Source organism: Pteropus vampyrus, unplaced genomic scaffold, assembly GCF_000151845.1.
Source record: "Pteropus vampyrus isolate Shadow unplaced genomic scaffold, Pvam_2.0 Scaffold102, whole genome shotgun sequence".
NCBI lineage: Eukaryota > Metazoa > Chordata > Mammalia > Chiroptera > Pteropodidae > Pteropus > Pteropus vampyrus.
In genome coordinates, this window is record NW_011888883.1 from 4,803,070 (window position 1) to 4,818,785 (window position 15,716).

General features: G+C 36.6%; 1 protein-coding gene across 1 annotated transcript in view; it reads right to left on the reverse strand.

Annotated features, from left to right (window-relative positions):
• The window catches only part of SH3BGRL2 (SH3 domain binding glutamate rich protein like 2), a 53,625-nt gene that overhangs the window by 15,860 nt on the left and 22,049 nt on the right, over nucleotides 1–15,716 (reverse strand). Inside the window, exon 2 of the mRNA XM_011364905.2 lies at nucleotides 4,087–4,272. Coding sequence (XP_011363207.1) covers nucleotides 4,087–4,272 — 186 coding nt within the window. The remainder of the gene's footprint in view (nucleotides 1–4,086; nucleotides 4,273–15,716) is intronic.

Consider the following 15,716-nt stretch of genomic DNA (forward strand, 5'->3'; position numbering starts at 1 on the left):
AATTTTTTAGTAAAAATAAGTAAAATGTATAAAGAAATCCAAACCATTTTTTTTTTTTTGATGCATAGGGAGACAGAAGATAAATGAAAGGGGAGTAAATATTTTCCTTTTTGTAGATGTGTGCATTTTTATGTGCATTCCACACATGACAGTTCCACAGCAAAGTTTAAGTGTTGAACATGAGGACCCGAGCTTTCTAAAATCCAAATCAGACACTAAAGCCCATCAGAAAAGCCTAGGTGGATGTATACCTTTAAGACTCCATTTCCAGATAAGACTCTTGGGCATGGTGAACACTTCAGGGAAAGGCAAGAACCAGTCTATGCCAATTTGGCTTCTTGACTACAAACAACTGAAATGGACACTGAAATGGACAAATTAAAAAGGAAAGGGCTTTATGGAAGTATAGTGGTGAGCTCACGGAATGCACATTAAAGCTGGAGGATTTAGAAAATGGGGAATTTCCATGACTGGGTAGTGAAGAACACACCCAGGTCACACCCCAGGATCAGCCTCATTAGGACACCAGTTATGGCTATGCCTAGCCCCATCTCACCTGAACAATCACTGCCACCTGCAAATAATCATGTGTTTCCACATCATCCCCTCAATGTTCAAATTCTGGCATGGTAAGAACTGATTTGGCATCCCAGAGTGCTTCCATTCAGTTGGGAATTCTTCCCAATGGGCAGAATGTCTAAATGCTAAAGGAGAGAGAGGAGGCAATTGTTCGCATGGATTACTAAGTAGCTTAGCAGCTGTTTGTGTCTCAAATGCCTAGCTTACCCAGTTTAAAATAAAAGGAATAGGTTTCCAGCAAATTTCAGGAAATAGGATCTTCATGCTTACCGGATCCTGTCACTTGCAATGTGGCAGTTTTCCACAGGTTATCCAATCAGAGAAGAATATTCATAAACTATCACTGGGTAAAGCAAGGTGCACAGGAGCAGGTGGGATGAATGAGGTCATGGTTAGTGGCCCTCTAATGCTTTTGCTTTTGTCAAAATTAAATTTACTTGACCTTGATAAGAGCAGACACTATCTTCAGAACTCCTGCCAGACTATAAAGACAGAGTTCACATACCAGTGCTGCTGTCACCATCACCATGGGACTAACACTGCTCAAGCTGAGAAGATGTCATTTATCTGGCACAGTTTAATCAACATGTAAGCCTCCAACCAGCTCCTAGACAGTCTATCAAAAAATTTCCATAGACTCTGTAAGGCAAAGATACAGATTTAGAAAGTCATAAAGAGGTGAAAATAAAAAGAAGGAATTTTATTTCACAACATTATGCTCTTTTATTCATTCAATACATTCCTCTATTCAAAAGGCTCTGAAGAGTTCTGCTTTTATGATGACAGAACAAAGATGTTTCTAACTCCTTTCTTTTGAAAAGTCAACACAACAACAAAGATTTTTTTTTTAAATCAGAAACTCCATTTAAAAGATAAAATCAGACATCTATGGCTCTGAACTACAACATATGCAGGAATTGGGTGAATTAATGGCGAGGGATGTCAGAGAGCACAGGATGGTCAAACCTTAGTGTCTGCAGGAGCAGCATCAACAAGGAACAAGCTGCAGGGCCCTCAGAAAATATTAGGAATTGGAGGCATCTGCTGTCATGAAGGTGAATGGGCAAAGTCAGAAAACAAGGAGACTGCTTGAAAATTTATATAAGACCAGTTAAGCTCCAGGGGTGCCTCATTCTCCCCAAAGAGCTGGAAGGTACACTGTTAACAGATACAGTTTCTACGAAGCAACAAATTTATAAAACACCGGCACTGAAGACAGTGAGGAGTGAAAACAGGAATATGAAGTGAAAATATGCATGACAGAGAATGAGACCTTCCAGTTCTCTCATCCTACAGGGCCAAAATGGTAGCAGTCAGGCTCCCAAAGCAAGAGACTGAAGGGCCATTCTCTGGAAAAATTAAACCATCATCTGAGAAAAGACTCACAGATACAACTAACAGTGTCTGCAATGAGAATGCTGACAGGTTACCCACTCATCCTAAAGAGAAGTCCAGTGGGAAACAAGCCTACAGGTATATATATAGGCACAAACACAGCTTCTAACTAGCTTTCTAATGCTCCCCCTCTTAAACAAAAGACAAGGATCACTAGGCATCTGAGGAAGGCCCATCCCACTTGAGAAGGAACACCAAAATAAACAAAATGAGCAAAGGACATTTGCGGAAACAGGGATAATACTGGTAAAAGAAAACTTAAAAGAAATTATATGTAATAGCTCCATTGAGCTAAGATCGTGCATTCATTTCATAAAAGCATAACATTATTAAAAAGAAAAAATCAGAGAGTAAAAAGGGTGAAAAAAAGATGACATAAAAAATTCAAAGGTAAGTTAAAGAAATTTCCCAGAAAGTAAAACAAAAGTTAGACAACTGCATAATACAACAACAAAAAAAGATGAGAATATTAGAAAATAAATGTAAGAAGCCCAATATCCAAATTAATATGCACTCCAGAGAAAGAGAACAGGGAAAAAAGCAGGAAGAAAATAATATAAGAACATATTTAATAATCATATAATCCTTAGATTATAAGGACCTACTGAGCACTCAGCACGATGAATAAAAAATAGCTTATATTATGGTAATTCAAAATATTTTAGGAATTACATGAGTAAGAAAGAGATCTTAAAAAGTGGCATAGATGAAACTGACAAAAACATACAAAAGATCAAGAAAAATGACATTAGACTGCTCAACTGCAGCACTGGACACTGGATGACAATGAAACAAAACCACCAAAATTCTTTCCAACTTAGAATTATATACCCAGCCAAATTACCACTCAACTACAAAACAAGAATTAAGGCATTTTCATACCTGCAAAATCTGAGGGACAAAAAAATTGCTGGATTAGCCTTCTAGCACTATCTAATAGCTTTATTAAATCTGGAATTGTACAGTTTACACACATCTTCAGCTATTATCTCATTTTAATGTATAGGCACAAGAGTACCTTTTCTAGGCTCTGTAATCATGAATGGGATATACCCTTGGTCAGCACATTCTTCCCCTAATAAAATATGAGATCATGATACAAAAAATTCTATAAAATAATAATCTTTCTTTTTATATAATAATGTACTTAAAAAGTACTTTGGAAATAGTCACAAATATCCTGTGAAGTATGATAGATATCATCATTATTTGCTTAAAAATTAGAAAATTGAGGCTTAAAGAGATCAATGACTTCCCAAAGGTGTCACAGCTAATATTAAGTAGTACTAGAACTCAAAACAATCTTCATGACTATGTTTCAACATCTCATCCTCCCTTATGCACATAAGGAACTGTTTCCTTTCAAGCAACCAAAAGCACTGTTATTCTTTTTCTCAACCCAAATGACAACTCAGCTATTCATTTCGCCTCAAGCACCTCAGCCCTTTCCTCTTCTCCTGAACATCTTTAAAGAACTGTAGTAAACAACCCAAAATAAACAATGACTTATATATTTAGAACTCTGGCAAAAGCAAGTACTAACTACTCATTGGAAAGAAATTTCTTGATTTTTTTTCTTTAACCTAAGAGTTAGAAGGAAAATAGATAATTAAATAAAAAGGACTTCATCTTTTCATGTGCTACATATAGCAGAAAGGTGCCTAATCTATTTTAGATGTTCATAATGATCCATCTGGCTCATTATCATGAAAAATGAAACTCATTTAAATCAGCTATTAGTTTCTTATACTATAAAGGGATAAAAATTCAAGAATAATTACCCTTCCAGTCTGTTGTCCAAAACGTATTAATCAAAAAACGTGCTTTAAAATTTAGAACACAATAAAACATGCACACAGCTTCCTTTCCTACTCCCCTTCTCAAAGCAAACGGACAGGAAGACTACACATACACTCACATTTACAAACACTGTCTGTAACTTTGGATTCATATCCCCTTCCTCTCAGCTTTATCTTCTGTTAGACTTATGGACCCGAATGGACCCTGGGTGAAGAGGTCATAGCCCTCACTGAAAAAATGCAACTGTACTCTAGGAAACTCTGTGATTTGAGTCATGCAGAGAAAGAGTCTGATAACAATCTAGCTACTTACGCCACAGTATCGGTCACCATTAAATATCTGAGGTGGTAGAGGGTTGCCTTGAGAGGGCTTCTTTTCTGGGGGGATGTTTTTGTACATCCATTGCCTCTGTTCTTCTGACATTGTGATATCCACTTCCTCAAACTCTATCTTGTTGGCTTCCAGAAATCTAACCACATCTTGCTGCTTTTTCTTTATCTAAAGAGAGAAGACAAATAAAGAAATAGTTCTCATTTAAAATAATATGTAGATATTTTCAAAGTGAACTAAATTTGATATCTCATTGTGAGAGGTCACTGATACAAAAAAAACCCAGGCGATTTACATAGGCACCATTCACTGTTCACTCACTGGATATCCAGCAGAGGTCTAAGCAAGTCCTGACACAGTGAGTTCTTCGCCTAGACTCCCCAGAACTCTGGGGCACACCTCAGATTAGCTGGAAGGAACAGACTATGTATGAGGTGAGAGATTCACACAGTTCTCAGAGGGCCATCACCACTCCCCCCTCCCACCCACAGAAGTTGACATTTACAGTCATGAAAGCTCTCTCTGCTCAAAACCATTTGAAAACCATGTATAGCCCATCTGAGATGTCGACATTTCATTGATTCCCAGGAGCAGCAACTTTTTATTCCCCTCAGCAGTCTCTTTCAGATATTCCACAGCTGTGGCTGCTGTCATGAAAGCATCCTTTCATCAATTCACAAGAGAAAAATGTTCTCCACTTCTAAGGTGAGAGTAAACAACAAGCACCATTTTACTTTGAACTCTATTTCTTAACCCTTTTCATTCCTCTGATTTTTCATGCTTCCTTCCTAAGTCACTAGGTGTCAGGTGTGTCCTTGAATATCTGCAAACACACTTGTAATTTTCAAAATGTTACCAATCTTCTTAATTTAAGAGTGTGTATAAACTAATTTAAATGGGGTGTCAATACTCAATGTATTAAACACAGCACATGAAACATGAGAAAACAAGCTTGCTTTTTCTAAATGATTCTAGAAAATCTGCACAGAGAACAAATTTAAGCAGTGAAATAAACCTTAAAATGGCCAAAGAATCATTTTGAGATCAATCAGTCAGAAAGCCTCTTGTCACAGAAAATAAAATGCTTGAAGAACTAACTTTCACATGCCAATTGCCTTCCCATCCAACCTCCAACCCCAACTTCTCTCCAAAAGCCTCAATGACAGGTGTCTCTGAAGTGGAAATCTGTTATATGTGATAAGCAGAGAGATTCTGATCACTGGGCTGAAGTCTATAAGCATAGTTAGTATGGACATAAAAAGCTAACAAAATGGGACATCTTTAAGCTCAATGATATCATAAAATGAGAGAATTATTGTATGATTCTAAATCCAAATTGATAATGGTATTATCTTAATTTCTTGAATTAAGCCATTTATCATTTCTGAAAAAGTTAACTTTTTTCTTCACTGATATATAATTTCAGAAATGTAGTTATATTATTTATTTTCAAATGTCAGCTTGCAAAAAAGTATCATCCGTCCTACTTAGTTCCCCCATACAACCATAAAGTAGATTTCATTGTTCCCCTACTTAGTTTCCCCATACAACCATAAAGTAGATTTCATTGTTCCCCTACTTAGTTTCCCCATACAACCATAAAGTAGATTTCATTGTTCCTGAGGTCAAAGTGGTCACACTTACTATGTGCTCTTTTCAAGAAAATTATGTCATTCTCTTATTCAAATTCCTTCTTCAGTGAGAACCCACTGTCTTTGGAAAAACATATACATTTCTTAGCATACAGCACAATGTCCTTCATGATCCAGCTCCTTTGACTATAAAAGCAATTTATCTGCATATTTAAAAGTCTAGAAATTGTAAAATAAAAAAAAAGTTACCTACAATCCTACTACCCAGACAACTACCGTCGAAATTTATTAGAGGAAAGGGTCTGGATTTAATGTCCGTAGGTGGAGCTCTACGTATCCAGCACATTGATGTGTTCATGAAAGTGATCAAAAATGAAACTGCTATACAGTTGAACTTTAGTTTTCCATATAACATATACATAAATAATATCCACCCCTACTCCAAAATGTGAGTACCTAAAAACTCATACATTCTCAATACTGGGATACATCAAAGACACACTCTACTTTACCTCTCTACCCCCTTCACCTATACACATAGATAACACACACACACACACACACACACACACACACACACACACACACACACACACACACACACAACATTTATTGCTTGACTATAATCCCCTGAAGCTCAATCAGTCTCTCCTTTCAGAGGATCACACTCAGTAAAATTAGCTACACCTTGTCCCTTTCACTCAACTCAGTATTATAAATACTGTCCCATCATTAAAAGTGTTCAAAGGTATGAATTTTAAATCTGCCTGGCAATTCCATCATGTAGCTGTATAGTTAACTATTACTCTATTCTTGGATATTTAGCATACTAGTAACTTTTACCACTAGAAATAACATCATGTAGTGAACATCTTTATTTATAAAACTCTTACTGTATCTTGAGATACTACTTTAGGACAAAGGCCTATGAATAAAACTCAGGTCAAAAGGCAGAGACATTTTTCAGCTCCTGATGGACCCAAGGTAAAATGCTTTTCAACAGGGCCACATATATCAAAAAGTATAAACTTCCAGTTATAAAATAAATAAATGCTGGGTATACAATGTACAGCATGGTAACTATAGTTAATAATACTGTATTGTACATTTGAAAGTTGCTAATAGATTTTAAAATTTCACATCACAAGAAAAAAATTGTAACTGTATGGTGATGGTTGTTAACTAGATTTATTGTGGTGAACCTTTTTCAACTGAATCATTATGTGTAGACCTGAAACTAATATAATGTTATATGTCAACTATACCTCAATAAAAAAAAGGCTACATCAATTTACATTCCTATTAACAATATTTGAAAGCACCCATGTCTTAACACCTCTGCCTCCTTATAGCTAAAGTTATATTGCAGAAGATTATAGTTTAAACAATGTGAGGTGATAAATGTTAACTAAACTTACTGTGGTCATCATTTAGCAATATATACATACATCAAATCATTGTTGTAAACTGTAAACTTACAGTGTTTTGTAAATTATAACTCAGTAAAACTGGAGAGGAAAAAAGAGTAAGCTGCTGTTTGTTAAAACAAAATCAAATGCATTATTACATACTGACAATACTCAGAAAGTGAAGGATAGCTCCTTACTAACAATGGTGATGACTGTCAGTAGTTTAAGGAGTAAAATGTAAGTAATTATATTTCCATTTTCAAAAAGGGAAGCAAGGCAGACATGACCAGGTTTGTGTTCGAAAGAGAACACTTTGATACTATACAACTTAAAAAGAAAAAAGGAGAAATTCTGTATGTACTGTGAACACTGCTAGGAAAAGGTCTCCAAGACATCTATGTAAGTGAAAACAACAACAAAAGGAGCATCTAGGAGCAGACTAGGCACATTTTCCTGAATAGAAAAAAGAAAATAGAAACATACTCATATTTGCTTGTATTTTCATTTAAAAACACTCTTGAAGGTTATGTAAAAAATAACAAAAGTGGTTGCCTAAGGGCTGGGGAAATGGGAACTGGGTGATGGGGACAAAGTTGGAGTAAGAGTTTTCACTATCTACATGTATAAACTTTAAACTTTTTGAACAGTGTAAATGTATCAACAGTCAAAAGATTAAACGGAAGAAGTTTATTTTGAGAAAGAAAGAGAGCTTCACAGCCTGGAGAGGAACAATAGTACATTACATAAATCCCAACAGGACACAATAGCAGGACTCTGAGCATTTTGTTACTCATTGGCCTCCATGTTTCCTTACACTTATAAAAAAGGCCAGATGATTAAGATAAAATTTTTAAAAAGAGCTAAGACCACAGAAAATTAATATTATAACAAATCACCTAAATAAACAAAAAGGAGAAATTTAACCTAGGAAAGGAAGTTTTCAAGTGGATGTTTATGACATTAGCATCAGGAAAGAACCACTACACAGTTTTTAAGATCTGCTGAGGTGAATGTGGCCTGGAACTGGGGGAACCCAGGTTTGAGTGGCAGATGACATACCTGCTCAGGAGGCAGGAACTTGGGAAACGTAAGGGCCCTGGGTAATAGAAAGGCTTTCCATGTGGCAACAGGAAGCCATCAAGGGCACTTCATGTGCTGGGCATAAATCCAGAGTTCAAATAACACAAACTTATATAGTCATTTCCTTGACACAGAGCTTTCTTCTCCCCACGCTTCAACTATTCTGAAACAAAGTGTACCTTACAACTAATATCAAAATAAATTTGAGGAGCAAATGGAAGAGAAGAATTTGTGGGGCAACAGTTGCTGCCTTCACCCATGTTAATTTAGGCATGAGTGAAAGGAAGGTACCTATAACTCCTGGTTTGTTTATTTTAAACACACTTAGAAGCCATAGCAGATAATACTTAGTACCCATCCCCCTTTCTTTCTTAATACAGAAGCCTAGTTTTGTTTAGGAAAGCAATGTGCTCAGGTACAAAATTTGTTTACCTACACCCCTGCGCATCTTGGGGTGATCACATGACACGTCTGGCCAATGAGATATAAGACAGATGCTTCTTGGGAAGGCTTCACTTAATGAATGGAAAGATAAAGTCCATTTTTCCTTTGACCTCTTCCTGTCTTCCTTGCAGAAATGCAGGAGTGCCTGGAGGTGCAGAATCCATTTTACAAATGTGAAAATAAACACCATATGCTAAGGATGGTCAAATAGAATAGTAGGAGCCTAGGTCCTTGATGACATTTTATAGGTGTCACAGCAGTCTTGTGCAGCCTACTCTAAACCTTTCTGTATTAGACAAATAAACCCCTAATTAGTTGAGCCATTCTTTAATCAACTTTTCTATAGTTTGTGTTTAAATGTAATGCTTCTTGGTTAAATTCTTAATTGCTACTTAAAATGTCTTTAGAAATACTGTAGTATGATACATTGAAGATAAAAGCCATTACTGCACAGCAGAGCCTAGAAATAAAAGCTGTAAGACGTGAATTTAATATAAGTGAAGTGAGTATTTGACATTGAATAAACAGATGAATTTTCATTATTTTGTTTGTAAAACAACAACAATGTTGTTGGACCTAAAACTGGAAGGTAACTAAGAAAGCATGAAAGTTACTTTTCATCTTATTCAAACATATGCCATTACACATCATCCAAAGCAATTAAAGGGAACAGATACTGCCAAATCTTAGGCTAGCTCACAGGTGGGCAAACTATGGCCCACAGGCCAAATCTAACCCACTATTTTTGTATAGCCCAGAGCCAAAAACAGTCTATATTTTTAAATGGTTGAGAAAAAAATCAAAACATTAATAGTATTTCATGACACGTAAGAATTATATGAAATACAAATTTCAGTGTCCCTAAATAAAGTTGTATTGGAAGACAGCTGCACTCATTCATTTACATACTGTTTATGACTGCTTTTGCCCCGCAATGGCAGAGCTGAGTAGTTGCAACAGAGGCAGTATGGTTCCTAAAGCCTAACATATTTACTTGCTGCCCTTTACAGAAAAAGTTTGCCAATCCTGGGCTAGAACCCAGATCTTCATTTCCGGCTCAAAGTTCACTTTCTCAGTGAGGCTTTCTCTAACCACTTGATTTTACATTTTTACCAGCCACCCCAGAACTTCGCACTTGCTTTCCATGCTTCATTTTCACCTTAGCACTTAGCATCTGACATACTGTATGTTTTATGTATTTCTTTGTCCAATTCCCCCTACTAAAAAGTGATTCCCCAGAGCTGGGGATTTTGTCTACTGTTTTGTTCATCCCCTAGGGCCTAGACTGGTGTCCAGCTCACAGCAGACACTCAATAAATATGTTAATGAATAGACAGGATTCTTACAAGTAAAAGGACTAGCGTTAACAGCAGTGCTGACTCATCATTTAGGCTTGAGATACCTTATATATTATCTCCTCTTTAACTACCTTAGCTGAAGTCTTGCCTAAATTTATTAAAACTTTATCTGTTTACTTGTTTTATGATCATCTCTCTCTCCACAATGTCAGTTCCATAAGCACAGGGACTGGCACACAGGAGGCCCTCAATAAATATTAACTGAATGGATGATTAAAGAATTATCTCTCCAGTGCTGAACATCAAAGATTTCCAGGTGATCGTTCAAGAGATCAAAATGAGTTGGTAATTTAATTTAGAAACAAATGTAACTGAAGGTTAACCAAACAGGAATGAGATCAAAAACCAATATTCTCAATTAATGCTAAAGCTGTATGAATTTAAAATCAGTGTGTCTAGAATGCTACATCTAACTGTAAACAGCCTATTATTCAGAACTTCTAGACCCTGAATGTGAAAAAGGCTTTGCTTCTAACACTGATATTGAAGAAGAAAGTTGTATGTGATTCATGTTTAAATAAATGCTATTGTTAGTTAATTTTAAACACGGCAAGTGCATAATGTAGTATGTTATTTTGCTAAAATGATGGCAATTGAGAATTAAGCAAATACGCTGATATTCCCCTGACTCTGCTTCCAATTGCTACTGTAGGATTCTATCACCCTTAACCGCTTCCCCCAGATATCTCCAGGAATTCTGAAGCAAGCTCCTCAGATTTGGTTTAAAGCAGCCTTCTTTGCCAATGCGTCAATAAATGTTATGGTCTAAATGTGTCCCCCCAAAATTCATATGTTGAAACCTAACCCCCAAGGTGATGGTATTAGAAAGTAGGGCCAATGAGCAGTGATTAAGTAATGAGGACAGAGCCCTCAAAAATGGGATTAGTGTCCTTATAAAAGACTCCGCAGAGCTCCCCTGTCCCTTCCACCATGTGAAGACACAGCAAGAAGTCTGAAGTCCACAACCGGGAAGAGGGCTTTCACCAGAACCCAAACATCCTGGCACCCTGATTTTGGACTTCCAGCCTCCAGAACTGTGAGAAATAAATCACTGTTATTTATAAGTCTCCAAGTCTATGGTATTTTGTTACAGCAGCCTGAAAGGACTAACACAATAAATCTTCACCCTTCCAACTGCAGACCCTTGCAGTTCCAGACCTGCTGAGGACCCCAATGCCTGCATCCAAGCCATGGTAACCCACCCTCACAGGCATGTGGGTGATAAGCTGTCTGAGCTGCTGCTGAATCTGCTGATGTGGCATGAACACTCAATGACCCATGGAACTCTGTGAAGGCACTTGTAGCTTTCAGTGGCAATATCCCAGCTCCACAAGTCCCTAGGGATTGGATCAGAGGACAGGCTAAATAAACTACATTGTACTTGACTTAGACTCACCCCCTACTCTGTGGCACTGACTTCTAAGTAAACTTTCACTCCTCCATTCTCTTCTTGTAGGGTTAGTTCTTTCCCAGAAGGCTGCCAGTTAACTTATGTAATTAGGCAGCCCCACCGGAATCCTTCCATAGGCCTCAGGGCATGTGTAGTAGTGTTTGAATTCTGAGGTGTATACAGCTGATGCAGTACCCTGGGAACTTGGGAGTCACTAGTAAATAAAGAGATAGAGTCAATTTGAGTTAAAATAGATTAAAAAAAAAAAAAAACAACTGAGAATGTGAGCAATTGTGGGAAAGCAAGTTTAAAGACAAATGAGGCATAGATGGAGGACAATGAGGAAAATTGAAAAAAAGTAATGAGCATGCATTCCAGAATTAAACTATCCTAGATTTAATTCTGGCCCTGTCAGTTGAGTACCTTGGAGAAATTACCTGGTTTCTCTCTTAAACTCAGTTTCCAAGTCTGTAAAATAGACCCACTGTTTTTTTTTTTATCAGTTCTTGGGAGAATTAAATAAGAAAAGAACTAAGCAATAATAGGCGCCTGCTCAATTGTTTCATTCATTCAAATATATTAGCTTTTTTTCTTGCGCTAGATGAAGCCTTCTGCAAAAAATATAAAGTGACTTCTGAGTACTTTCAAAGGCTTTGGGTATTCAATGCAACAGTTCTTTATTTCACCTACTTTCACACTTCAAATGCAGTTTTCTTTTTTTGACTTGAGGCCTTTTATGTATCTTATATGAAAAAAAAGTCAAAGACAGGCAAAGGAAAGTAAAAATAAAGGATAAATTTTCTTATAACTTGACCAAATTTATAAAGGAGAGGCTGGACTAACTAGGAGAAGTAGAGGGCCCTAAAATAATTCCTTCTTTCAACTAAAAAGAGAGGAAAGGACTGATGATCTTTTCCTTGTCAGAGATCCTAGGAACTTTCCAGTTATTGTGTAGGGTACCTCAAAAATATGTAATTTCATGGCAAATTCTTTAACTAATATCTCACTATTGGACTCTTAGGCATTATATTATAATAAAGAGGATATGGATGGCAAGAAGTATTACGGCAGACACTTAACTAGTTACCCCAAAGCTATTCACTGCCTACCCTATGAAAGCTGGAAAACTAAAGCCCCGCTTTTCCCATCCACGCTTATAGTTAGGGCAGCCATGTGATCCAGATCTGGCCCTTGGGGTGTGAGCCAAAGTCTGCTGGGAGGAGTTTCGGACAAGACTGCTCTCGTGGTGAAGCAGATGGCTTAAGATGGGAGAGCCTGGTCTCTTCCTTTCCTCCTCCTTCCTGCTAGGAACCCAGGTATGAGGGCTAGATGTACATAGGCAGCCTTTCCATTTTAGGCAATGAGCATTAGAAAAATGCCAACCAGGAAAATTCTAGCATCACAAGCCCTGAACAAATCAGCCTCCAGACTTACCAGGAGAGACCAAACACATCTATTTATTTAAGCTTATGTTAGTCAGGTTCTATCTTGCTAGTAGATGAACATATTTCTAGCTAAAACACTCGCCAATATGTTTCATTGCTGGAGAGTAAAGCAGGGGTGTAGGATGAGCCCCAACAAACCACCTGCTGTCAACATTTTAATGCTGTTTAACTAAACATGAGATTACACATAAAGTACTGTCTCTCTAGTGTCCATTTCAGTTTATCTTACTTGAAAGCAAATACCAGGTTACCAAGCCAAAGATAACAATGAGAGAGGTTGTCCTGTAAGAGATTGAAATTTGAGTTTTAGAGAATCAATGTCAGAAAAAGAGATTATGAAATAAATGGCAATTTTTAAAAAAAACATTATTATATGTTGCAAATTAAGCAATATAATTTTAATGATAGAAAAGACTGTTTTTTCATCTATATATCAGTCCCTGGTACAGGCACTCAACATGTTTGTATTAAACATATAAACATTACTGAACTTTAATAAATACTTTTAACCTATTTTCTTTTCAACTAGTCAACATTTTTTGTTGTTTTCTTAATCAACTTGCATTGATTTCTTCATCCATGTTTATAATGTTAAGCCGTCTTTTCAATTTAAAAACTTTTTATTGAAAAAAACCATAATTGTATCATTCTAAAGTATTTTTCATATTACCTTCTAAGTAGTGAATATTTAGAAACATAATTTATATAGTTGCTATAATAATATATATTTTGGGGTAGGATGTTGTGGTTGTATTATAAATATTTTGTTTTTATAATCTTCATAGTTATCTTACTGAATACATAAATTCTATTGAGTATTTAATGTTTAGAACACTATCCTATCATTGGAAATGTGAGTTCTAGAAATTTTTTTCTTATGTAAAAAAGATAATTGCTCCAACTGTGCTGACTTTTTTCATGATGGCAAATTGTATCAGTAGTAAGCTACTCAACAAATATTAAACACACACAGCCTCGCTCTCTCACACACACACACCTTCTTCCTTCTTAATTTGTCCTTTTAGGGTAAAGATGATACTTTATCAAGTAACTTTCTTATCCACAGCATGTACCCTGAGAAAGAAGATACCTACTAAGAAGGGCTCCTGGAGGCTAACTGGGCTCAATTTTAAAAGCAAAGCCTAGCAGCCATTTCTAAACAGGGGCCTCACACAAACCACACTTCAATTAGAAGCCTGCACTTAAACTGCCTTCCGGCACTGTGTTCCTGCCCTATGAGCCAGCCATTATCAAGTAGTTCCTGCTATTATATTTCAACCAATAAGACTGAGGCTTTCTCTGTCCAATTGCAGCAGCATAGCTATATCCCAATTAGCACTGTCTATTCTGACCAATCAGGACAGTGCCTTTTGGACCAATCAAACTGAGAGGATTTGGAGCCCTCATCTGCATGAGAGCAGACCAATCAGGACCAGGGGTGGGGACTTCTCTCTATATAAGTCAGCTCCCAGCTAGCTCACAGAGTGCTCTTTCTCTTTCTCCTAAAGACAGAGCTGAATTACAGAAGACAGAAGATGACAAAACACTGAAGATGTCTCACTGGACCACAGTGAAGAACAGCAGGCAGAGCAGGGCAGAGCCAAAGACAGCTGTCTAGCCCAAGAGGGGGCCTTGCCCCAGGGCCACCTCACAGCTGTGCTATTCCATAGCCATGGTACATTATAATTGAGCTGTAACACTATTGAGCTGTTCCACAGGTGTGCTAGTCTCACAGCCATGCTGTATCACAACTGAGTTGTTTACACTGAAATTTCCTTCTTTACTGCACCCCAAACTGGGGATTCTTATTGGCGTGGTACCAACGATCAGTTGACAATAGTAAGCATTTTATAAAGTGCATTTTAGGAAATGCCTAATATTTTTTTGTTATTGAAAACAATGTTTGTTGTCTATAAAAACTGTCACTATGAAAACTAATTACATAATTTTCTAATCTAAAAGACTTCAAATGAAAAATTTGTTTTTTAAATGTAAAAATATAACACCTTTCAATTTGATTTTAGGAACTAACTGACATCAGAGAAGACAGTATAATTTTAACTACCAAAATTTTTACCACTGTTTGGATGACTGATGAATGAGATAAAACAATGATTACCACTGTTCTTCAATTATAATGATGCTCCTTCTCCATTTGCATCTATGTATTTGGGGGAGGTATCTTTTCAACAATTTTAAAACTGTTAAGAGCAAGCCTTATATTATCTCCCTTTAAAATGTTTAAGTCTAAATAACATTCAAACCAGAAGGCAAATCTCTGTTCCAAACATTTGAGAAACATTAAGTTCTATTCTCACTTTTCAGTGCCTTTTTTCTTATACCGGGTTTTAAAAGTCAGTTTATAAATTTCTACCTTGCAAAATCAGCAAAAATGTTGAGGAAAAAATTTCTCACCATATTTTCTCCAAGTATGGCTTAAATTTTGATATTCTTTTCCTGGAAGCATGCTAGCATACACATGGTGAGGAAAATTACTAGATTCATAAAGAAATCCTAGAAAACTAACCAGAGTTTCACTGTAAATATATTATACTGCTAATATACTTTATATGAGTTAACATAAATAAGAAAGGGTAATAAGTGTAGAGGCAGAAGTGACAGGAATATTAGTACATACTAATGTATTTGACTCAGGCAAAATGAAGACATAACATCTTGCAACATCCTTTATAACCTGTTTTCTCTTCATACTAATACTTGTGCCCTTGAAGACATCACATACTTCCAGGACTTCAACTATCACCTCTCTGAAGATATAACCAAAATTTGCATTTTAAAATTGACCTCTTCCAAAATAGCCAATCCCATAGTTCCTTTCTGGAAATTTATGCTTAAATGTCTGACCATCATCTCAAACTTGACTGGTAAAACAA